At 40.1% G+C, this 24,407-nt stretch overlaps 1 protein-coding gene across 5 annotated transcripts in view; it reads left to right on the forward strand.

The window, feature by feature from the left end:
* ANO10 (anoctamin 10) overlaps positions 1-24,407 on the forward strand; it is a 246,921-nt gene that overhangs the window by 149,061 nt on the left and 73,453 nt on the right. Inside the window, exon 12 of one of the 5 annotated variants that reach the window (XM_031663432.1) lies at positions 18,028-18,161. The exons of the other annotated variants lie outside the window; for them this stretch is intronic. Coding sequence (XP_031519292.1) covers positions 18,028-18,066 — 39 coding nt within the window. The 3' untranslated portion in view covers positions 18,067-18,161. Of the gene's footprint in view, positions 1-18,027; positions 18,162-24,407 lie in introns of those variants that run through there. 5 annotated transcript variants of the gene reach the window in all.

The following is a 24,407-nucleotide window of genomic DNA, read 5'->3' on the forward strand; positions in this document are numbered from 1 at the left end:
TGATTTTCTAATATTTTGCTAAAGAAGTTTACATCTATACTAATGAGAGATACTGGTCTGTGGTGTTCTTTTCTTGAAATGTTTTTGTCAGGTTTTGGTATCAGAATAATAGTGTCCTCGTAATTGTCCCCTCTTTTTTTTTATGAGAGAGACTGTGTAGGATTGATGTATTAGTCCATTTTCAGGTTGCTGATTAAAACATACCAGAGGTTGGGCAATTTACAAAAGAAAGATGTTTAATTGGACTTACACTTCAACATAGCTGAGGAAGCCTCATGATCATGGTGGAAGGCAAGGAAGAGCAAGTCACTTCTTACATGGATGGCAGCAGGCAAAGAGAGAGAGCTTGTGCAGGGGAACTCCTCATGAGACTTATTCACTATCACAAGAACAGCATGGGAAAGACTTGCCCCCATGATTCAGTTACCTCCCACTGGGTCCCTCCCACAACACATGGGAATTCAAGATGAGATTTGGGTAAGGACACAGTCAAACCATATCATTCTGTGCCTGACCCCTCCCACATCTCATGTCCTCTCATTTCAAAACCAATCATGCTTTCCCAACAGTCCCCCAAAGTCTTAGCTCATTTCAGTATTAACCCAGAAGTCCACAGTCCACTCATCCAAGACAAGTCTCTTCCACCTATGGGCCTGTAAAATCAAAAGCAGTTCAGTTACTTCCTAGATACAGTAGGGGTACAGGCATTGGGTAAATACAGCCATTCCAAATGGGAGAAATTGGCCAAAACAAAGGGGCTAAAGGCCCCATGCAAGTCCAGAATCCAGCAGGGCAGTAAAATCTTAAAGCTCCAAAATGATCTCCTTTGACTCCATGTCTCACATCCAGGTAACGTTGATGCAAGAGGTAGGGACTTAGCATTGAGCATAAGTACACTTTTGTGGCACCTGAGGTTGTATAATATAAGCATCTAGGTCATGTTTTAAGCTTTAATTATAAATCCTTTCAATCCACAAGCTATTTTCCCTTCATAGCAAAATCTCCCTTGACTCTATGTCTCATACCCAGGTAACACTGATGCAAGAGCAGCTATGCTCCTGTGGCTTTTCAGGGTACAGCCTCCCTCCTGGCTGCTTTCAGAGGCTGGTGTTGAGTGTTTGCAGCTTTTCCAGGTGCACAGTGAAAGCTGTCAGTGGATCTGCCATTCTCAGATCTGGAGGACAGTGGCCCTCTTTTCGCAGCTCCATTAGACAGTGCTCCAGTAGAGACCCTGTGGGGGCTCCAACCCCACATTTCCCTTCCTCACTGTCCTAGCAGAGTTTCTTCATGAGACCCCTGTCCCCGCTGCAGACTTCTGCCTGGACATCCAGGCATTTCCATAGATCTTCTGAAATGTAGGTGGAGGCTCCCAAACCTCAATTTTTTACTGCTGTGTGCTCACAGTGTCAACACCATGTGGAAGCTGCCAAGGCTTGGGGCTTGCACCCTCTGAAGCCACGGCCTGAGCTCTGCATTGGCCCTTTCAGTCACGGCTGGAGTGACTGAGACACAGGGCACCAAGTCCGTAGGCTGCACACAGCCTGGGGACCCTGGGTCTGGCCCATGAAACCGCTTTTTCCTCCTAGGCCTCCCAGCCTGTGATGGGAGGAGCTGCCTCCCATCTGACATGCTCTGGAGACATTTTCACCATTGTCTTGGGAATTAACATTGAGTTCCTCGTTACTTATGCAAATTTCTGCAGCTGGCTTGAATTTCTCCTCAGAAAATGGGATTTTTTTTTTCTATCACATTGTCAGGCTGTAAATTTTCCAAACTTTTACTCTGCTTCCCTATAAAAATGAGTGCTAGGCTTGGTGTAGTGGCTCACACCTGTTATCCTAGCACTTTGTGAGGCCAAGGTGGGTGGATCACCTGAGGTCAGGAGTTCGAGACAAGCCTGACCAACGTGGCAAAACTCTGTGTCTACTAAAAATATAAAAAATTAGCCAGGCGTGGTAGTGGGTGCCTGTAATCCCAGCAACTCAGGAGGCTGGGGCAGGAGAATCACTTGAAGCCGGGAGGCGGAGGTTGCAGTAAGCCAAGATCGCGCTGTTGCACTCCAGCCTGGGTGACAAGAGCAAACCTCCATCTCAAAAAACAAGCAAAAAACTGAATGCTTTCAACAGCACCCAAGTCACCTCTTGAATTTAAATTTCTTCCACCATATACCCTAAATCAATTCTCTCAAGCTCAAAGTTCCATGAATTTCTAGGGCAGGGGCAAAATGCCACCAGTCTCTTTACTAAAGCATAACAAGAGTCACCTTTGCTCCAGTTCCCGACAAGTTTCTCATCTCCATCTGAGACCACCTCAGCCTAGACCTTATTGTTCATAGCACTATGAGCATTTTTGTCAAAGCCATTCAACAAGTCTCTAGGAAGTTCCAAACTTTCCCACATTTTCCTGTCATCTTCTAAACCCTCCTAACTGTTCGAACCTCTGCCTGTTACCCAGTTCCAAAATAGCGTCCACATTTTTGGGTATCTTTCCAGCAACGCCCCACTCTTCTGGTACCAGTTTACTGTATTAGTCCATTTTCATGCTGTTGATAAAGACATACCTGAGATTGGGCAATTTACAAAAGAAGGAGGCTTAATTGAACTTACAGTTCCACGTGGCTGAGGAAGCCTCATGATCATGGTGGAAGGCAAGGAAGAGCAAGTCACGTCTTACATGAACGGCAGCAGGCAAAGAGAGAGAGCTTGCTCAGGGAACTCCTCTTTTTTAAACCATCATATCTCGTGAGACTTATTCACTATCACGAGAACAGCACAGGAAAGACTTGCTCCCATGATTCAGTTACCTCCCACTGGGTGCCTCCCATAACACATGGGAATTCAAGATGAGTTTTGGGTGGGACACATATGAGATTTGATATGGACAAACCATATCAATTGATAATATTTATTCCTTAAATGTTTTATATACTTTCCCAATAAAACTGGGCCTGAGAAGATTTTCTGTTATGAATTCAATATCTTTAATAGATAGAGGGAGCTATTCAGATGTTCTGTTTCTTCTTATGTCAGTTTTGGTAATTTTGTTCCTTATTTGTTTATGTCATCTGAGTTTTTAAATTTACAGGCATAAAGTTGTTCACATTATTTTCTTGTTATGATTTTAATTTCTATAGAACATTTAATGATATCTCCTTTTTTATTCCTGATATTGGTAATTATGTCTCCCTTTTATTCCTAATTAGTTTAGCTAGAGGTTTATTAGTTTTATTGATCTTTTTTAAAAACGTTTGTTTTTATTGATTTTCTTCTATTGTTTGATTTCTATTTTACTGATTTTTACACTTTTAAGATTTTGTTCGTTTTTCCTGGTTTTTTTTTCTAGCCTTTTCTTAGTTCTGTTGTATGAAAGATTCCTAGATTAGATTCCTCAGCTTTTCTATTGAAGTTTTCATTTTGACAATCATGTGGTAATTTCCAAGAACTCTTTCTGGCTTTCGATTGTTCCTTTTCTGTGAGTGTCTGCTCTTGCCCTATGAATACAAGATTTTCTTAGTTCTCCCTGAGGCTACTGTCCTTTTTTTAAAAAACCCTCTCTCCTGTTTTCAGAATTATCTCTGTTTCATCTGGATTCATTTTCTTCTTTTTTGCTGTGGGGTATACGTGCATAGCTGTGTGTCTGTCTGATTTTCTTTATTAAGACTTTTCTCAAGTGTCTGGTAACTCTTGGCTATCTGTTCATATTGAGAATTAACCGATAGCATGGCTGGCTCAGGCCTTCGTGATATGGATGAGGTTTTCCAAGAGGCAAAGCTTTGCTTTATGATAGAAGACAAAGGGGAGATGGGGAGGGTGCAGAATACACTGCCCATCCACCAGTGCCAGAATGTGGAAGGTGTTTTGAGCTCCCTTAGTCCTCCTACCTCCCACCCCAAGAAAGTTCACTTAATTTGTTTAGTAAAGATCTCTTGTGTGTGTGCATGTGTGGCACATGCATGTATGCATCTGAGAGTTACTTAGCTGCAGCCATTTGCACATGGGATTATGGGGAGAGATGAGCTTCCATATCACTGTTCCTACCATTATGAGGGTATTGTCCAGGTATGAAGCCTTTCCAAGTCTTTGCTGTACCGGTTGGCTTTTTCCATAGCCAAAGCCTGCCTCCATCTGGGTTCTAGGCTGCAGTTTTCTACCCTCAGTTTTATCATGCTATACTCTTGCATTTATTTTCTGATATCCAGAAATTTATAGACTTTTCCTATGTGCTGATGGCCTTCTTCCCATTTCCCTCATTATTATGGATGCCTTTTTGTTTCTTTGCTGCTCTTTTGATGATCTCTCCAAATGGATATGAGAGATACATGGAAGTCTTCAATCTCCCGTCAAAACCTATGTACAGCATTCTTTTTAACTTCTTTATATAGTTTATAATTTTCCTGATTCCTAATCCCATGCTGCCATTTACTGGTTTGTGACCCTGAGTAACTTGTTTAATTTCTCTGTGCCTGTTTTTTAAAATAGAGATAATAGTAATATCTATGTCATAGGATTGTTGTAAGTACTAAATGAATTATTATATACAAAGCCCTTAGAATAACTTGCAGCATAAATAAGCCCTATATAAATGATTTCTGTATCCTGGTTAGGTTGTGGTCTAATTGTGTAATTGTGCATGCCTATACTGGCTGACTTTGTATTCTGCATTTGTGTGTTACAACAATGCTGTGGTGGGTGTCTCTGCTTAGTGTTCATGCTCTTGGTATGTTGTAAGAATTTTTCCACAAAAGGTGGAAGTTTCTGGAGGGAAGCATGAGTATATTCTAGATTTTCATGGAGACACCAGATTACTTTCTTTGCCCTCCAGCCAACTGTGGATATGAGAATTCTCAATGGTTTTCATCTTTTTTTCCAAACTGATGGACAAATGGGAATGGATCCCTCAGCTGCAGAGCTATAAAATAAATTAAACACATTAAATTAAATTTGTACTTAGAATTCCTAATAATCATGAGCTGTAGACAAGGCTCACCTCACTCACAGGAGTGTGTACCTGAAGAAGGGCAGGGGCAGCTGGGATGGGCCACTGAGGAGTAGCTCCACTGTCAGGGCCAACCATGATGGTGGAAGTGTTAAAACTAACCCGCCAGCCTGGAGCTCAGTCCCTCCTGTCATGGCCAAGTCCTCACTAACTCCTACCATCTGAGGCACAAAAAGCACTTTCCCCCTTGAATGGTTGGAGGCCTGAGCAGAAGCTCCAGACAGGCACTGGCAGGAAGCACTTACTAGCTCTGGGCCAGTGGGAAGTACCTTCCTCAGGAGGGTCCCACTCAGAAACTGGCAGCTGCATCATTCCTCTTAGCCATGTCACCTCCTGGCCACATTCTCCTCACTGCCCACTTGGAGCTTCCTCTCCACAAGCCATTCTTCTCCTGGCAGATATTTCCATGAGCCCTCTAAAACCTTGTTTCATTGCCAGCAAGCCCTCCCTCATCCTTAGCTTCTTCACAGAAGACTCTCTATCTGTAGAAACCTTGCCCTCTCTCCGATAATACCACCTTGTTTTACTCACTGAATTGGATGATGCTCAATTTGGTTATCCTCCATTTACTAGGGAAGTGCATCAGGTAGAAATGGGATCTGAGCACTGACTGGTCCTTTTCATTCAACAACACTGAATCCTGGAGCAAGTTGTGGCTACTGAAAGAAGAGAACAAAAGATAAAAACAACTTAGTGGCAGGAGGTGGGGTGGTGGTGGTTGGACTGAAAGCTAGTCAGGAAAAAAAAAATGAGAAGTGCCACCCTATGAGAGTGATACATGTAGCTAGCTATTGCTTTTAGAGCCCACCTAATGGCATTAAACAGTGCTGCCTTTCTGTTCTCATATATTTATGTTCCACTTGGTTACACTTAATTCAAGGGGCTCAGAGACTTTGTTTCACTGTTGTAGAGACATTGATTTGGAAAGGCATATAAGAAATCGGTTTAATCATCATCCTCAGCAAACTAACACAGGAACAGAAAACCAAACACTGCATCTTCTCACTCATAAGTGGGAGCTGAACAATGAGAACACATGGACACAGGGAGAGGAACATCACACACCGGGGCCTGTCAGGGGGTAGCGGGAAAGGGGAGGGAGAGCATTAGGACAAATCCCTAATGTATGCAGAGCTTAAAACCTAGATAACAAGTTGATAGGTGCAGCAACCCACCATAGCACATATATACCTATGTAACAAACCTGCACATTCAGTACATGTATCCCAGAACTTAAAGTAAAAAAGAAAAAAAAAGAAAAGAAGTAGGTTTAAGCCTAATGAGAGATTGAAAGCTCTCTGCATTTCTTGTCTATGGCGTCCTGTAAGAGAATTCTTGTAGAAATATTTCCTATGTAGAAATATTTTCAGAATATTTTATTGTTATGGTAAGCAAAAAGAGGATGTGGGGAAATTTGGTGGAGCAAATCAAATTATTTCAGCTTAAATTTTAAAACTTTGCAGGGTAACATGGTCTTATTGCTAGAAACATCCTTCCATGAAGGGAAAAACAGGTATCCTGGATTCTTTGTTAAGCTTCTGCTTACAACAGATTTTTATAAAGTGTGTCTGTCTTCAAGGAGATTCATCTGTGGGGTGCTAAAAGGATCTCGTTGCACAGTGGTCTCCATTGTAAGGGGTCTCTTGACTAGGACTCCAGGGTCAGCATTTATAACAAGTCTTCAGGGTTTTAATATTTTTGTTTTACAAATGGCAAAAATGATATATAGCACAGTGGGGATATGTTGTCATCTCCCCTTTTATAGGTTAACAAGCTAGGAACAAAATGAAAGTTCTGACTCCTCTTCCAATGTGTGGTTGTCTACTGTCTATGTTGCCTAGAGCTCAGTGTCAGTCAATGAAAGGGAGACAAAGAAATTTAAGTGATTATTCCAAGATCCCACACAAACTCCCATAGGAATAGGAACAGGTTAGTGGGTGGGGAATGGGAGGGCCCTTGCATCTTCATCTTGGTTGATCAGGACTACAAGCTCCTCAAGCCCCAGGTATACCACTGCAGAACTCTCCATATATGCACTGCGCCTTTCAAGTGGCCGCGCCTCAGAACACATTAGTTAATTTGATTTCCACCTGGTACTGATCTCCTCCTTGCAGTTGATTTTATTTTAGAAAGTAATTTGTAGTTTAGAGATGGCAAACAAAAAGCATGTAATGAATTAGGAACCTATAGGAAACATACATTTATTCTAAAGTGAAGGAGGTTTGGCTCTGTGTTCCCACTCAAATCTCATCTTGAATTGTAATTCTCATATATTGAGGGAGGGACCCGTGATCCCCACGTGTCCAGGGAGGGAGGTGATTGGATCATGGGGGCAGTTTCCCCCATGTTGTTCTCATGATAGTGAGTGAGTTCTCATGCGATCTCGTGGTTTTATAAGTGTTTGATAGTTCCTCTCTCACTCCCTGCTCACTCCTGCTGCCTTCTAAAAAAGGTGCTTGCTTCTTCTTCACCTTCTGCCACAATTGTAAGTTTCCTGAGGCCTCCCCAGCCGTGCAGAACTGTGAGTCAATTAAACCTCTTTCCTTTGTAAATTACCCAGTCTCAGGGAAGTTCTTCATAGTAGTGTGAAAATGGACTAATACAAGCATGTTTCTGCAATAAGTTATTAACTGTCAGGGTTAACTTTGATATGTGTATTTAGCAATCTGCTAAGAGGCATTTTGTGTGCTAAGTTACTAATCACAGTGTCAAGTTCAATTCCAAAGGAGTCTTTTTATCCACTTTTCTCTCAGACTTTATTTCAAAGCGTAATCAAATCTTTATTCTTCATTAGATTTAGCATTAGCTAATTTGGTTTTTGGCAACTTTTATTCTAGTTTCTATTATATACCATTCATAAATTGAAATGATGATTGTGCCAAAACATGTCAAGTTATAGAATGGTAATGCACTGTTGGGTGCATTGTTATGGTACATTATAGATGGCTCTGGAGCAAGATTTACAAGTAAAAAATACAAGAAAATTGTAAGTATGAAAAAACCGTACTTACTGTGTTTCACTCATAAGAACACAGCTATCTACTTTCCCCATGACCACTACCACCTCAGGTACACGAAATTAAAGTGATCCTACTCTTTGCTTCATGTCACAGACACCTTTGTAATTGTATTAATTCCTGCATCTGTGGCCCTCCCTTTTGTAGGCACCAGTGACATATTTGATACATGTCCTTCCCTTCCACCTTTCACTCATTTAAATTGTGTGTTTGTGTGTGTTGTAATTTATGAGCATGGCTTTGGACTCTGAATCTCTAATTCTTTTTCACTCAGTGTTTATGATATCTGTCTATGTGGCTATATATGAATTTGGTTCATTGCTTCTGACTGCTATGCAGATATCCGTTTTCTGAATACACCCAAGTTTTCTTATCCGTTTTCCTACCGGTAAACAACTCTTTGCTTCTAAAACCAGAGCTACATAAGGATGCACAGGCTTCTATTTGCTTCTTTGTGGATGTGTGCAAGAGCTTACCTCAGAGCACATGTGAAGAAAATGCCCAGGTTTTTAGCAGATTTTTAGCATCTTTAAGGCAAAACACAGTGCCATCAGTATAACATAGAACCTCTGGAGCTTTAAAATATATACATTTTGTATAAAAGATGACACTCAAAAATGCAGTTGAGAGTATCATTAATTATAAACTGCAGTGTCTGCAGATTCTATTTTTTTTTTAAATAGTATAAAGTTTTAATAGATTATCCATAGCATTCTTTTTTTTTAAATTTATTTATTATTATTATACTGTAAGTTGTAGGGTACATGTGCATAACGTGCAGGTTTGTTACATATGTATACTTGTGCCTTGTTGGTGTGCTGCACCCATCAACTCGTCATTTACATCAGGTATAACTCCCAATGCAATTGCAGATTCTATTTTTGTAGCATCCTTTTCCTTTCTTCCTAATGACTGTGCAGGTGTTGGTGACTGCCTTACCTGTTCACCTGCTGAGCCCAGGTTCCCAGGGAGGGAACCAGCCCAAGTTATCTGGGGAGTAGGCAAATGTAGCACGTCAATTTCTATTTAAAGAAATTATCATCATGTAGTAGGTACTTAAATTTTTTTTTAATGTTATTCTTTTTGCTTTTCTTCATCCCTATGCATCATAAATTAGAGTTAACGCAAGTCTTTGTTCCTTTTGCATATTGAACTTGCTGTAGAAGAGCAGTGCGGGAGTATGTTACTCTAACAAGTAAATACTGCATCATGTACCACAGGATATTATAATTTGTTTTTATATATCTTTATATATTCATCTTTGCATCTGAGGACCTAAGGTCAGCATCTGTTGGAAAAAAAAAAAAAAAAAAACGGTTTGGAACCAGTGTTTGTTTGACTGATGGTGTTTGGAAAAATTTTAAGTGTAGTTCATTCAGAAACCCTGAGGAAAAGATCACACATGCAGCCCAGCCCAGTGAAGTTTTGAGAAGGGTTCTCAGGGTGGTGAAAGGAGAAATAATCAACCAGTCAGAACAGTTAAATTAGCTGGCCCGAGAAAGGATCCGTGAGATGGAAGATGGCCCTGTTATCCTGCTGACTAGTTGATTTCCAGTACCTAGCCTGGCTTACTCCATTTGCCCCCATTCCTCAAGGACTTAAGGGCCTGACTCACCCCCTGTCTCTGCAGAACCTCTCTAATACACATACCTGTCACTCCTTCCACATCCATGGCTGCTGACATCCTTGACCTCTCCTCCACTGACCTGCTTTCCTTCTGATCTCAGCCTCCCACCTCCACAGTCATACCCTTGACTCGTAGCCTGCCTCACTTTAGATTCCTAATCAGTGACCTCAAATAGCCCTCAGTGCTGCTTGGCATGCGTGTGTATTTCCGTGGTCATTCTCTCTCCTGCCCTCCCACATGACTGTTCCATGCCTTCTCCTCCCTCAGTCCTTCAGTGCCGCCTTCCCTCCCTTGCTCTTGGCTCATGACCTTGCTTCCTACCTCACTGAGAAAATGGGCGCACTACATGAAAACTCCCGCCGACTATAACACCTGCATGCATTTGTGCCCGTGTATTTGACCTTTTTTTCCTGTCACTGCAGATAGCCTACATCTGTGCGCCATGAGGGGCACCTCCACACTCAGGGGCTGGATCCCGTTCTCTCACATCTCTCCAGCACAGGCTCCAGAAGACTCCCTCACTCTCGCTTGCATTGTCTTTTTCCCTTTCTATAGGATCATCCTCATCGGTGCATAAACATGCTATTATTTCTTCCACCCTGGCCTCACATTTCCCTCTAATTACTGCCTCATTTGTCTTTAAACAAAACTTGGGTAAATTGTTCGTGCTTACTGTCTTCAATTCCTCTTCTTTCATATTATCTTGAATCATTAGTCCACCAAGACACCACTTCTCAAGGTCTCTGGTGATCAGCACCTTGCTAATGCCATGGTCCTTTCTCAGACCTCACCTTACCTGACACCTCTTTCCTGGAAACACTGTTTTCACTTGATTTTCAGGTCCCTACATCGCTTTTGGCCACTCTTCTTTAGTGTCTCCTCCCCCTTCCCTCCCTCCATATCTCCTCCCCTCCCTTTCTCTCTGCCTCTCTCCCTTTTTTTGTGTGTATGTTTTGTTGTGTGTGCTTCTTGCCCACTCTCCCTCTCTGATGGCCAGACTGTCTTGGGCTTCGTTCTTGGGCCACCCTTCTGCTTTTGTCTGGTCTCAACACAGCAGCCAGAGTGGTTTTGTTAATAACGTTACTCCTCCATCCAGAAACCTCCAGCAGGTTCCAATCTGATTTAAAATAAAAGCCAGTGTCCTCACTATGACTTTCTTTTTCTTTAGAATCAGGCCCATGATTGTCTCATCAACTCCTCTCACATTCTTGCAACTCATTCCAGACACAGAGGCCTTCCTCTGTGTTCCTTGAACGGCCAGGCTACTGCTCCAGGGCCTTTACATTTACCTTTCCCTGGACCCAACATGCTTTTTCCCCAGAAGAAAGCCTGCCCAGCTTCCTTCCTTCAGGTCTTTATTGAGAGTCACCTTCCCCTGGCTATCCTGTTTACATTGTAGTCCTCCTACCAAAACTTCCTCTTCTTTGTTTCATAAGTGATACCACTCTCTGACATGCTATGTATGTTACTTATGAATAGTTTAATTATATGTCTTCTCCAAAAAGGTAAACTCCAGCTGTGCTTAAGTTTAGTTCCAATCTAGAGCACCTAGAGAGTGTCTGGTATGTGGTAGTTGCCTACTGAGCATTTGATGAATGAATGCATGTAAGTGGATACCTTAAGAAGGATACAATATGTAATACCGGCATAAGGACAGACTTATAGACCAATGCAATAGAACTGAGAGGCCAGAAATAAACTCTCACATATAGTGTTCAACAAGGGTGTCAAGATAATTGAATGAGGAAAGAATAATCTTTTCAGCACTTGGTGCTGGGACAACTGGATAGCCATATGCAAACGAATGAAATTGGATCCCTACCCCACACTATATGCAAAAAATAACTCAAAATAGATCAAAGACCTAAGTATAAGAGCCAAGACTAGAAAACTCCTAAGAAGAAACATGGATGTAAATCTTTGTGAATTTGAATTAAACAGTGGTTCTTAGATGTGACACCAAAAGCACAAGCAATAAAAGAGAAAGAAGATAGGCCCGGCGCGGTGGCTCATGCCTGTAATCCCAGCACTTTGGGAGGCTGAGGCGGGTGGATCCACAAGGTCAGGAGATCGAGACCATCCTGGCTAACATGGTGAAACCCCGTCTTTACTAAAAATACAAAAAATTAGCCGGGCGTGGTGGCGGGCGCCTGTAGTCCCAGCTACTCAGGAGGCTGAGGCAGGAGAATGGCGTAAACCCCAGAGGCAGAGCTTGCAGTCAGCCGAGATCGCACCACTGCACTCCAGCCTGGGTGACAGAGCGAGACTCCATCGAAAAAAAAAAAAAAAAGAAAAAAGAAAAAGAAGATAAACTGGGCTCCATCAAAATTGAAACCTTTTGCGCCTCAAAGGACGCCACAGAAAGGTTACAGATATTTGCAAGTCACATATGTAAGAAGGAACTTGTATCTAGAATATATAAACAACTATTACAATTCACAATTAACCCAATTAAAAAATGGGCAAAGGATCGAAATAGACATATCTACAAAGATGATTTTTTAAGTGGCCAGCAAGCACAGGGAAAGATACTTACATCATTAGCCATCAGGGAACTACAAATCAAAACCACTATAAGATAATATTTTATACTCATTAGCATAGATATGAACAAAAAGGCAAATAATAACAACAAGATTTGGTGAGGATTTAGAGAAATTGAAACCTTTGTACACTGCTGGTGGGAATGTGAAATGGTACAGCCACTGTGGAAAATGGTTTAGCAGTTCCACTAAATGTTAACCATAGAGTTAGTTACTATGCGATCCAGCAATTCCACTCCTAGGTATATACCCAAGTGAAATAAAAACATATGTCTACACAAAAATTTGCACATTAATATTCAGAGCAGCATTATTCATGATAGCCTTAAATGGCAACAATCTAAATTCCATCAGCTGATGAATGGGTAAATGAAATGTGGTTTATTTATACAATGGAATATTATTAGGCAATAAAAAGAAATGAACTAGTAATCCACAGCATGGATGAAACTTGAAAACACTATGCTAAATGAAAGAAACCCATCACAAAGGACCACATATTGTATGATTCCATTTATGTGGAATTTCCAGAATAACTGCTTTAATACAGAAAGTAGACTGGTGGTTGCCTAGGGGATTTCAGAGATTGGAAAATGACCATTAAGGGGCATGGGCTTTTTGGAGGGTGCAAGGAAAAGGTCCTGAAATGTATTGTGATAGTTGCACAAACTCTGAATATACTAAAAGGTATTGAATTATACACTTTCATTGGGAAAATTCTATGGTATGTGAATCAATAAAGCTGTTGTTGGTTTTTTTTTAAACAAGAATACATTTACAAGCCTAGAGAGTGTTCTAATTCTTTTATAATTGATCTACATTGGTATCCAAGAAGAGTAAATAAATAAATAAATAAATAACAAAAAAGTTAGAATTGCTCTATGGCCTATTTTATTAGTAACTAATCTTTAGCCTTTGAGGGTAGATTTGACTTTAGAGTAGCCAAAAATAATTCTAATATTATTTTTTTCTTTTTGGAGATGGAGTCTTGCTCTGTCTCCCAGGCTGGAGTGCAGTGGCACAGTCTCTGCTCATTGCAAGCTCTGCCTCCTGAGTTCACACCATTCTCCTGCCTCAGCCACCTGAGTAGCTGGGACTACAGGTGCCCGCCACCACACCTGGCCAATTTTTTAAAATATTTTTAGTAGAGATGGGGTTTCACAGTATTAGCCAGAATGTTCTCGATCTCCTGACCTGGTGATCCGCCCGCCTCAGCCTCCCAAAGTGCTGGGATTGCAGGCGTGAGCCACCATGCCTGGCCCAAAAATAATTTAATACCAAATCTTGGGAGTTTATCGGTAGCCAAACTGCCTCATACAGTTGGGAGTAGAAAATCAACAACAGAAAGCCATTTTCACTTACTCACTGTGACTAGATATGTAAGAGTTCCAAAAATCTTTTGTGACTTTGCAATTCCATTTCGCTAGAGTAAGCATAGAGCCTCTCAAACTCAATGCTAAGTGAACCACAGTTATTTGAATGTATAATTTCTTGGGTGTTTTCTTTAAACTTCATTTACATTACTTTATATCTTACATAAGTGTATTCGGACTCCTCAGCTAAATTGTACCTTGTGTGCAAAAAAATTGTTTTGTATTTCTTTTGCAAACCCTACTTCCCACCCCCTAGCCCCCACCCTTCATCCCTAACCACCACTACCTAGACAAAGCTATAAAAAAGTTATTTAAAATCCTCATTTTAAAATTGATTACTGTCACAGATCAGGTTTCCCAGCAAGCAGACTCTGAGATGGAGACTAGTGTGCAGGACTTTCATTAGAGAAAGCTCTTGAGAATCAATGCTTGAAAGGAATGGGAAAGGAAGCCGATTGAATAGAGGGAGAAGTTGGGTAACAAAGCCTCAGCTGATTTCATAGGGAGCTCTGAAGCTGGAATGGCCAGGTTATTGTTTTCCATCCTGATAGACTAGTCAGTGGGTACAGTAGCCTCAGGAGAAAGAAGCGAGTATGGTCAGGGTGGCTCTCATCAGCTCAGGTGTGTCTTCTAGTAGCCCTTGCAGCAGCTGGGAGAATCATTCCATCAGTTCTGATGGGACATCTTGGCAGCACATCCCAGCATTCTCTGAAGTTCCCTTATACTCTGAGTGTTGCCTCTCTCAACGTCCAACTCCTTAAGCAACTGTTCCTGCAAGGATGTGCTTAGGGACTGTCACTCAAAGTAATCTCAACATTATAAACTTCAGATTTGTGCTGTGATATACTTTGAAAATAGGGAGTTTCTTCTAATCAGATTGGCGTTAACCTTATGACTATATAAAATATCAGTGCTATCTTACAAAGCCTAAGCAATAGAAAACAATGCCTGGACTTCACAGATACCTAATCCATTTATAGAAGTTCATCTGTGAATGGATTAGAAGCTTAAGGAACTTATGACCAAAATGCAGTTTTTCAGGACTCTGCCAAAGTTTGAAGGAAGTGCTTTTTGAACTGTAATCCATTATATTACAAAAAGATGACATGAATGTTCTCATCGATATTTTCCAGAGTGCAGGGTACCTTTCTTATGGCTTTAGTTCATGTGGACTTGAATATTATATTCAGGAATCTTACTTCATGTTTATAACTTGATTTATAAAAGTGTGTTGCAACTGACAAAGTTATTGACATATGATTTCCTTATCATAACCAGGGAATTATCTGAGACATGTAATTCTGGCATAGGTGAAAAGCTAGAGATGTAATTTTTCTTTTTTTTTTTTTTTTCCTTCTTTTTCTGAGTTGGAATTTCACTCTTGTCATCCAGGCTGGAGTGCAGTGGGGCAATCTCAGCTCACTGCAACCTCCTGGGTTCAAGCGATTCTCTTGCCTCAGCCTCCCGAGTAGCTGGGGTTACAGGTGTCCGCCACCACACCTGGCTAATTTTTGTATTTTTAGTAGAGATGCTGTCTCACTATGTTTCCCAGGCTGGTCTGGAACTCCTGACCTCAGGTGTTCTGCCCACCTCGCCCTCCCAAAGTGCTGGGATTATAGGCATGAGCCACCGTGCCTGGCTGATATATAATTTTTCACAGCCTTCGGGGCTCTGATTTTTCATGCTGTAAATTGTGTTTGTATTTTTCTAGTTTATTCCAGAAAAAAAATTCAAATATTTTTCTACTTTATTCTAAAAACAATGGCAGAAACTAGTAGAATAAAAGTCAACTGCTTACCCGTATACCAGCAGTGAACATTTGGAATTTGAAATTTAAAACATAACACCATTTACGTTAGCTCCAAAAAAAATGCAATACTTAGGTGTAAATCTAAAAATGTACAAATACAGATGAGAAAAACTGCTAAACTTGACTGAAAGAAATCAGAGAAAATATAAATAAATTGAGAGATATCCCATGTTTATGGATGGGAGGACTCTCTATTAAGATGTCAGTTCTTCTCAACTTGATGCATACATTGAACACAATCTCTGTCAAAATCCAACCAGGTTATCTTATGGATATTGACAAACTGATTCTATTGTTTATGTGGAGTGGCAAAAGACCCAAAAGAGCCAACACAATGCTGAAGCAAAACAAAGTCAGAGGACTGGCACTACGCAAGTTCAAGACTTGCTGTAAAGCTACAGGCATGAAGACAGTATGGTATTGGTGAAAGAATAGACAAATAAATAAATGGAACAAAATAACTCCAAAATAGATCTACTATTGGCAAAGGCAATTCAATGGAGAAAGGATAGTCCTTTCAACATGGGTGCTGTAACAACTGCACATCACATACCAAAAAAAAAAAAAAATGAATCTAGATATGGACCTTACACCTTTAACAAAAATTAATCCCAAGTGGATCAGAAACCTAAATGTAAAACACAAAACTATAAAACTTCTAGAAGACAACATAAAAGAAAATCTAGGTGTTCTAGGATTTGGTAATTAATTACTTTTTAAATTCAGTTCAAAAGCATGAAAGAAATAATTTGTAAGTTAGACTTCTTCAAAATTAAAAACTTCTTCTCTGCAAAAGATACTTTTAAGAGAATGAAAAAAGCCAAAAACTGGGAGAAAATATTTGCAAAATATGTAAATGATAAAGGATTTGTACCCAAAATATACAAAAAACTCTTGAAACTCAACAATAAGAAAACAACCCAGCCAGGCATGGTGGCTCGCGCCTGTAATCCCAGCATTTTGGGAGACCAGGGTGGGTGGATCACTTGAGGTCAGGAGATTGAGACCATCCTGGCTAACACGGTGAAACCCCATCTCTACTAAAAATACAAAAATTAGTCGGGCGTGGCATGGTGGCGGGCACCTGTAATCCCAGTTACTAAGGAGGCTGAGGCAGGAGAATCACTCGAACCCGGGAGGCAGAAGTTGCAATGAGCCGAGATTGCACCATTGCACTCCAGCCTGGGTTACAGAGCGAGACTCTGTCTCCAAAAAAAAAACAAAAGAAAAATCCATAAACAAACAATCCAATAGCTCAGTCATTGCTGTGCAAATGCAAAATGGTACAGCCACTTTGGAGGACAGTTTTGCAGTTTCTTAGAAAACTAAGCATACTTTTACCATATGATTTAGCAGCCATGCTCCTTGGTATTTAACCAGATGGGTTGAAAACTTATGTCCATACACAAACCTGCAGATGGATGTTTATAGCAGCTTTATTCATGATTGTCCAAACTTGGGAGCAACCAAGATGTCCTTCAGTAGATGAGTGGATAAAATTTTGTTGTACATCTATATGAGGGAATAATAATCACTGTTAAGAAGAAGAAATGAGCTATCAAGCCATGAAAAGACATGGAGGGACCTTAAATGCCGGTTCCTAAGTGGAAGAAGTCAGTCTGAAAAGGCTATATACTGTATGATTCCAAATATATAACACTTTAGAAAAGACAAAACTGTAGAGACAGTAAAAAGATAAGTGGCAGCTGGGAGTTGAGGGGGAGGGAAGAGATGCAAGGGAGGAAGTGTGGAATGAATAAGTGAACCACAGGGGATTTTTAGGGTGGTAAAACTATCATGTATGATAGCTACTGTAATGGCGGATATATGACATGATGTATGTCTCAGCTCAAACTGCTATAACAGAATACCAGACCAAGTGGCCTAAGTGACATTTATTTTTCATTCTTCTGGAAGTTGAGAAGTCCAAGATGAAGATGCTGGCAGATTTGATTTTTAGGCCTTCTTGAATCCTCCTGTGGTAGACAGAGGAAGCTCTAGTGTCTCTCTTCCACTTCTTATCTGGGCACTATCCCATCATTGGCGCTTCACCCTTATGACGTCATATAAACCTAATTACCTCCCTAGCACCCTACCTCCTAAAACCATCATGTTGGAGGTTAGCACTTCAACATGTGAATTCGTGGAGACACAAACGTTCAAGCCATAACAATGCATTTGTGAAAACCTGTATAGTGAACCCTAATGTAAACTATGGGCCTTGGTTAGTAATAATGTATCGTATTGGTTCATCAATTGTAGCAGATGACTAATACAAATGTTAGATCTTAATAATAGGGGAAACTGGGAGAATGACGGATATATAGCAACTCTACTTTCTGTGTAGTTTTTCTACAAAACTAAAACTGCTTTAAAAAATAAAATCTCTTAATAAAAAATAGTAGAACTTCATTAGAATTTAACATGTTCTAATATATAGTTTAAATTTAAGCCAAAAAATTAGTTGTTTGTACTTGTACAGAACTGGAATCAGTGTCTTTCTTCTTTCTTCCCCTTTCTCCAATCCCTCAACCTTCTCAAATGCTTTTCATTATGAACGGAAAGTTTACAAAAAAAGCAAAATGCAATAGATGCTCAACATCATTCAGAGTAAGATAGGCAAGTGGAAACTAAACTGAAACACCTGTTGTCACCTTAACAGATTGGCAGAATCCACCAGAGGGATATTACCTTGGGTTGACAAGGCTGTGGAGGACCAGGCAGTCTCATATTCAGCTGCTGATTATATATGCCTGCTTAATACCATGTACAGAACAATTTGACAGAATCTACTTAAATTACAACTGTGTGTATCCTTTGACCCAGCAGTTCTGTCTTTGGGAATGTATTCCACAAATATACTTGCCTATGCATAAAATGACAAATGTTGGAGGAAATTTATTACAGCACCCTTACTAGTAACAAAAATATTTGAAATAGTGTAAATGTCCATCACTGGTTGATAAATTATGGGTGCTCTCTAGGTACTAATATGGAAAGATCTCTAATATTAGGAAATACAAAAAAGGAAAATGCTGAACAATATTTCTGTATGCTCCTTTTATATAAAAATGGAGAAAATATTAATATATTCTGATTGTACATGTGGGCAGGAGGCACAGTGGGGCATTGGGAGGATGAGGGCAGGGGTAGGGGTATCACTATATACCTTTTTTCCTGACCATATGACTGTATTACCTTCAAACTATAGTTCAAAAAGATATAGGTATATACATTTTTAAATAACAAATTCAGAATAGCTAGGATAAATCGCTTTTGCTGTTGTTAAACCTTAAATATTATTTTTATCTACCTATGAATATTTGTCTTCCCTTGCGTGTTTTTGGTATGGCAAGACCTGAGTTGTTAAAATTGATTGTTATTGTCATTTTGTAACTGAGAGGGTCTCCCTAGTGAAAACCTGACTTTCTCAAAGAAGTAGTTCAAATTTCTCCTTACTTTTCTGACAGTAGTGTGCCTCAAGCATACCTTAAGAACATAACAAGTAATAAACCATAAACCAGTGTTTTCTTCAAGAAAATGTATCAGTGGAAAACAGAAAATGTTCTCTTTGAAAAAAATATGTAGTTATAAAAAGTTTTAGATCTTTTTTTGTTTGTTACAAATTCTCTGTTCAATTGTACGGAATTACTCTCTCTCAGAGCAAAGACTTGCCAGTTGGCTTTACTTTTCTCATCCCCTTTCTTCTGTGTCCACTGCCTCGATACATTTTCCCCACTTCCCTTGCTCTGACAAAGATATCAACGGTTACATTAAAGCAAAACCTGAGAAGCTTTAGTTATTGCCGGTAAGTTCGACAAGATTTAAATGCAATCTGGGAAGTAGAAGATGGGAAGCATTCCTTCCTGAATCCACGTGCTCTGTTAGGCCCTAAGGCACAATGAAATGTAGGACATGAACCCTGGGCCCCAAAGCTGATGACAGTGGAGGTCACAAAGTGATCACCCACTCTAAGAATTCTACACACAGTGTTATCTATATGTTTCCCTCTATGCCAGGCTTCTTGTCTTTACTCTCATCAGTGTTTGGATAGCTCCTGACAGAATAAAGGCTGGGTTTGGTGTTCTGTAATCCTAGCTCTTTGGGAGGCTGTGGGAAGATTGCTTGAGCTCAGGAGTTCAAGACCAGCCTGGGCAACATGGCAAAACCCCATCTCTACAAAAAATACAAATATTAGCCAGATGTGGTGGTGCACACCTGTAGTCCCAGGTACTCTGGAGGCTGAGGTGGGAAGATCACTTGAGCCTGGCAAGGAGAGGTTATAGTGAGCTGAGATAGTGCCACTACATAGCCTGGGTGACAGAGTGAGACCCCATCTCAGAAACAAAAAATATCAAAATTTAAAAATGCATTTCCTCAGTTGTAGGCAGTGATATTTCTAATGTAAGGAAACATGGTCTTAGATTTGGGAGATGTAGGTCATTTTCAGGATATTCACCCTTAACCTGATAACTGGTTTAGCAGATTTTGCTGAGTTGTTTTTAGATGGTTTCTTTGGAATCCTAGTTTAATTCTTCATTGTTTTACCTGTGATTTTGGGAGACATATGTATGATAAAAGTCTTTTTAAAAGTTTTTAATTTTAAGATTTAGATTACAGAAAAGTTGACAAGCTGGAACTGATGGTTCCCATATACTCCATAGCTAGCTTCCCCTGCTTTTAACATCTAACACTGGTATGGTACACTTGTTATAATTAGTGAACAACTTTTCATATGTTATTATTAACTAAAGTTCATGCTTTATTCAGATTTCCTTAGTTTTTATCTGATAAGACTCATCTTGTATATCTCCTGCCTTGGTCCTAGACTCAGCCATTTTTCCAAGGAGCTCTGGTTCCTTTGTTTTGGACAATGGTATTAGAAACCAAGATATGTGTGCATCTCTTAATTTTTTTTTTTTTCCTTTTTTTTTTTGAGATGGAGTCTTGCTCTGTAGCCCAGGCTGGAGTGCAGTAGCGCAGTCTCGGCTCACTGCAAGCTCTGCCTCCCGGGTTCACACCATTCTCCTGCCTCAGCCTCCCGAGTAGCTGAGACTACAGTCGCCCGCCACCACACTGGCTAATTTTTTGTATTTTTAGTAGAGATGGGGTTTCACCGTGTTAGCCAGGATGGTCTCAATCTCCTGACCTCATGATCTGCCCGCCTTGGCCTCCCAGCATGTCTTAACTTTTAACCTGAATCCCTCTATTTAAGATGGATTTCTTGCAGTTAACATAGTTGAGCCTTGCTTTTTATTCTAACTCCGACATTCTTTGTCTTTGAATCGGTATATTTAAGCCACCTGGAGTGTCCTGCACCCTGCCCTCCTCGCCATGACTGTGTCAGGTGACCGCAAGAGGTCGATTGTATGTTCTGCTTGCACTGTTGTAGAGCCACCAACTTTCCTGTGGCCCCTGCGGTACCACATCTGCTTATAGCTCTCAGTTTAAGGTTTACAAATGTGTATTTCTCCATTGTGACTTAAATTCTCACTTGATACAATTAAAGTAAATGAAGTAAGTATATAGTAGAATGAAATCATAATCTTGAGGTATCACTTTGCTTTGTAGGCCTTAGTTAGAGAATATTTCCGGGCACACAGTTTTTATATGTTCCTTGATTTTTTTACTTGTCAAGTGATCAAAATAATTGTTGAAAAAACAAAGCAAGCTCCAAATCACACATAACCCTCTTACAGATTTTATTTCCTTTCACCATCATCAAATCTGCTCTAGAAACTGCTTTGTGCATGAAATGTGGCTCTGAATGAGAGGAAAACAAACTTTAACACATGTAAATTGCTTTAAGCTGTATAAGATGTGTTCTTTGGTGACACAGGGCATGCCAAAGCCTTGAAAGCCAGCTTTCTTACCCCAGTGACGAATGACAACCCCATCATCTAGTGTCCCTCAATTACAACAAGCCTCTTGATTAGCAGGTCCCTACAATGGAGATTATATTTTAAGAGAGAAGAGCCAATGAGATACATGATTTAATTTATCTGTAAACCTTTAGATTATTTTCTTCTGTTCATTTGGTCTAACTGGTATTTCCCCCAAACCCCTTTTCTATTAAATGATGAAATAGAGAAGGAGCTGGGTGTGGTGGCTCATGCCTGTAATCCCAGCACTTTGGGAGGCCAAGGCAGGTGGATCACCTTAGGTTAGGAGTTCAAGACCAGCCTGGCCAACATGGTGAAACCCGTCTCTACTAAAAATACAAAAAAATTAGCCAGGCATGGTGGTGCATACCTGTAATCCCAGCTACTCAGGAAGCTGAGGCAGGAGAATCACTGGAACCCAGGAGGCGGAGGTTGCAGTGAGCCGAGATTGTGCCATAGCACTCCAGCCTGGGCAACAAGAGTGAAACTCTGTCTAAAAACAAACAAAAACAAACAAAACAAACAAACAAACAAAAACAACAAAAAAAGGCCAGGCACGGTGGCTCACATCTGTAATCCCAACACTTTGGGAGGCCGAGGCAGACAGATCACAAGGTCAGGAGATCGAGACCATCCCGACTAACATGGTGAAACCCCATCTCTACTAAAAATACAAAAAATTAGCCAGGCATGGTGGCGGGCACCTGTGGTCTCAGCTACTCGGGAGGTAGAGGTAGGAGAATGGTGTGAACCCGGGAGGCAGAGCTTGCAGTGAGCCGAGATTGCGCCACTGTACTCCAGCCTGGGCTCCAAAGCGAGATTCCATCGAAGAAAGAGAGAAAGAGAGAGAGAGAGAGAGAGAGAAAGAGAGAGAGAGAGAAAGAAAGAGAGAAGGAAGTAAAATACTTTTCATGCTTTTATACTGACCAGTTCTCCCTCATTTTTTTGACTCTCCTAACATTTTCCCATTTTTCCCTGTATACTTCTTTTAGGTTCCAGCTTTCTATTAATCTTTATTGAGGCTCAGAAACCAATACCCCCAAATACTGCATTTTGACATGCTGAACTCAGTCTTTCTGATCTCCCCCATACCATCTCTCCCAAAGCATCGGATTCTCTAAAGTTCCCTTGTCTGCCTAAGGTCCAGACCTACCAAAGAAGAAAACAATTAACTGCTGATCACTTCCCTGAGTTCTCATTAACTGAATCCATATCACATCTTTTCTCCTGTTAATCTGCTTTTTGTGAGTTGATTTTTCAGCAAATCTTCAGGGGTTTGCTGTACATGTTTTAAGTCCAACTCCTTGTTCACTGGACTGATCTTGGGAAGTCGCCCATGCAGACAGCCCAGAGGCCTAGGCCTTTTGTGATATTAGCGATTCCCTGTCATTCCCTGTGTGGATGCTCAGCACACCAGGAATGGAGCTTGGTTGGAGTGGAGCAACGTGAGCTGGGTCGTAGACGTAGCCCTGCCCTGAAGACGTCTTCTCAGGGTGTCCACCAGGGCATAGGGCCTGAAGACACTGCCAGAGAATTCCTTTTAAACTCCAGGGAAGAGTCCTAGTCATGTTATTGAGACACAAATTTTGTGATGCTTTCTCATCTTTTAACAAATACATGTAAGTTAATTAACTAATTAAATAGAGTTTTCAGTCTTTCTATACAATCTATACAAAAGGATGGCAAACCCCAGCCAAAGGACCAAATCCTCCTGCCACCTATTATTAAAGCTGTATTGGCACCCAGCTGCACCCATTTGTTTTTATATTCTACTTTTCATGTTGCAAGGAATGGCAGAGTTGAGTAATCATGACAGAGATTGTATGCTGCAAAGCCTAAAGTATTTACTCTGTGGCCTTTTAAGAAGTTTGCTGACCCTGCTGGAGATTAAGAATCTTTTGTGATAGAAATTGCATTGAATCTATAGATCACTTTGGGTGATATACACATTTTAACAATATTAAGAGTTCTAATACAGCACATGAACACAGAATGTCTTTTCATTTATTTGTGTAGTCTTCAATTTCTTGTGGCAATGTTTTCTGGTTTCAGTGTACACCTTTTTCATCTCCTTGGTTACATTTATCCCTAAGTATTTTAGTATTTTTATTCTTTTTGATGCTATTGTAAAAATGATTGATTTCTGAATTTCCTTTTCAAATTGTTCGTTAGTATATAGAAATGTTACTGATTTTTGTGTGTTGATTTTGTAGTCTACAATTCTGCTGAGTTCATTTATTAGTTCTAACGAGGGTGTGTGTGTGTATGTGTGTAGAATTAGGGTTGTCTGCATTTAAAATAATGTAATCCACGAACAGAGATAATTTTACTACTTTCCAATTTGGATACCTTTTATTTATTTTTATTTATTTATTTTCTTAATTGCTCTGACAATTAAGAAAGTACTGGACTTCCAGTACTTTGTTGACAAGAAGTGGCAAGACTAAGCATTCGTCACCATGTTCCTGATCTTAGAGGGAAAGCTTTCAGTTTTCCATCATTTGATATGATGTTAGCTCTAGGCTTCTTCATATATAACCTTTAGTATGTTAAGATAATTTCTTTTTACTCCTACTTTGTTGAGTGTTTTTATCGTGAAAGGGTATTGAATTTTTGTCATATAATTTTTCTGCATCAATTAAAATAATGTGGTTTGTCCTTCATCCTGTTAGTGTGGTGTATCATGTTGATTGGTTTACATATGTTGTTCCATCCTTGTAGTTCAGGAATAAATCCCACTTGGTCATGCTGTGTAATTTTTTTAATGTGTTGTTGAATTTGGTTTGCTAGTATTTTATTAAGGAATTTGCATCAGTATTGATTAGGGATATTGAACTATGGTTTTCTTTTTTAATTATGTCTTTGGTTTTGGTATCACAGTGATATTGACCTCATAAGATGAGTTTGGAAGTATTCCCTTCTTGTCAGTATTTTGCAAGAATTCGAGATGTATTGCTGGTAATTCTTTAAATGTTTGGTGAAATTCACCCATGAAGCTCTCTGGTCCTGGGCTTTTCTTTGTTGATAGGTTTTTCATTACCGATTCAATCTCCTTACTAGTATAGTTCTGTTCAGATTTTTTTCTTCATGATTCAGTTTTGGTAGGTTGCATGTTTCTAGGAATTTATTTATTTCTAGTTTATCCAGTTTAGTGGTGTAT

Source organism: Papio anubis, chromosome 2 (assembly GCF_008728515.1).
Source record: "Papio anubis isolate 15944 chromosome 2, Panubis1.0, whole genome shotgun sequence".
NCBI classification, from domain to species: domain Eukaryota; kingdom Metazoa; phylum Chordata; class Mammalia; order Primates; family Cercopithecidae; genus Papio; species Papio anubis.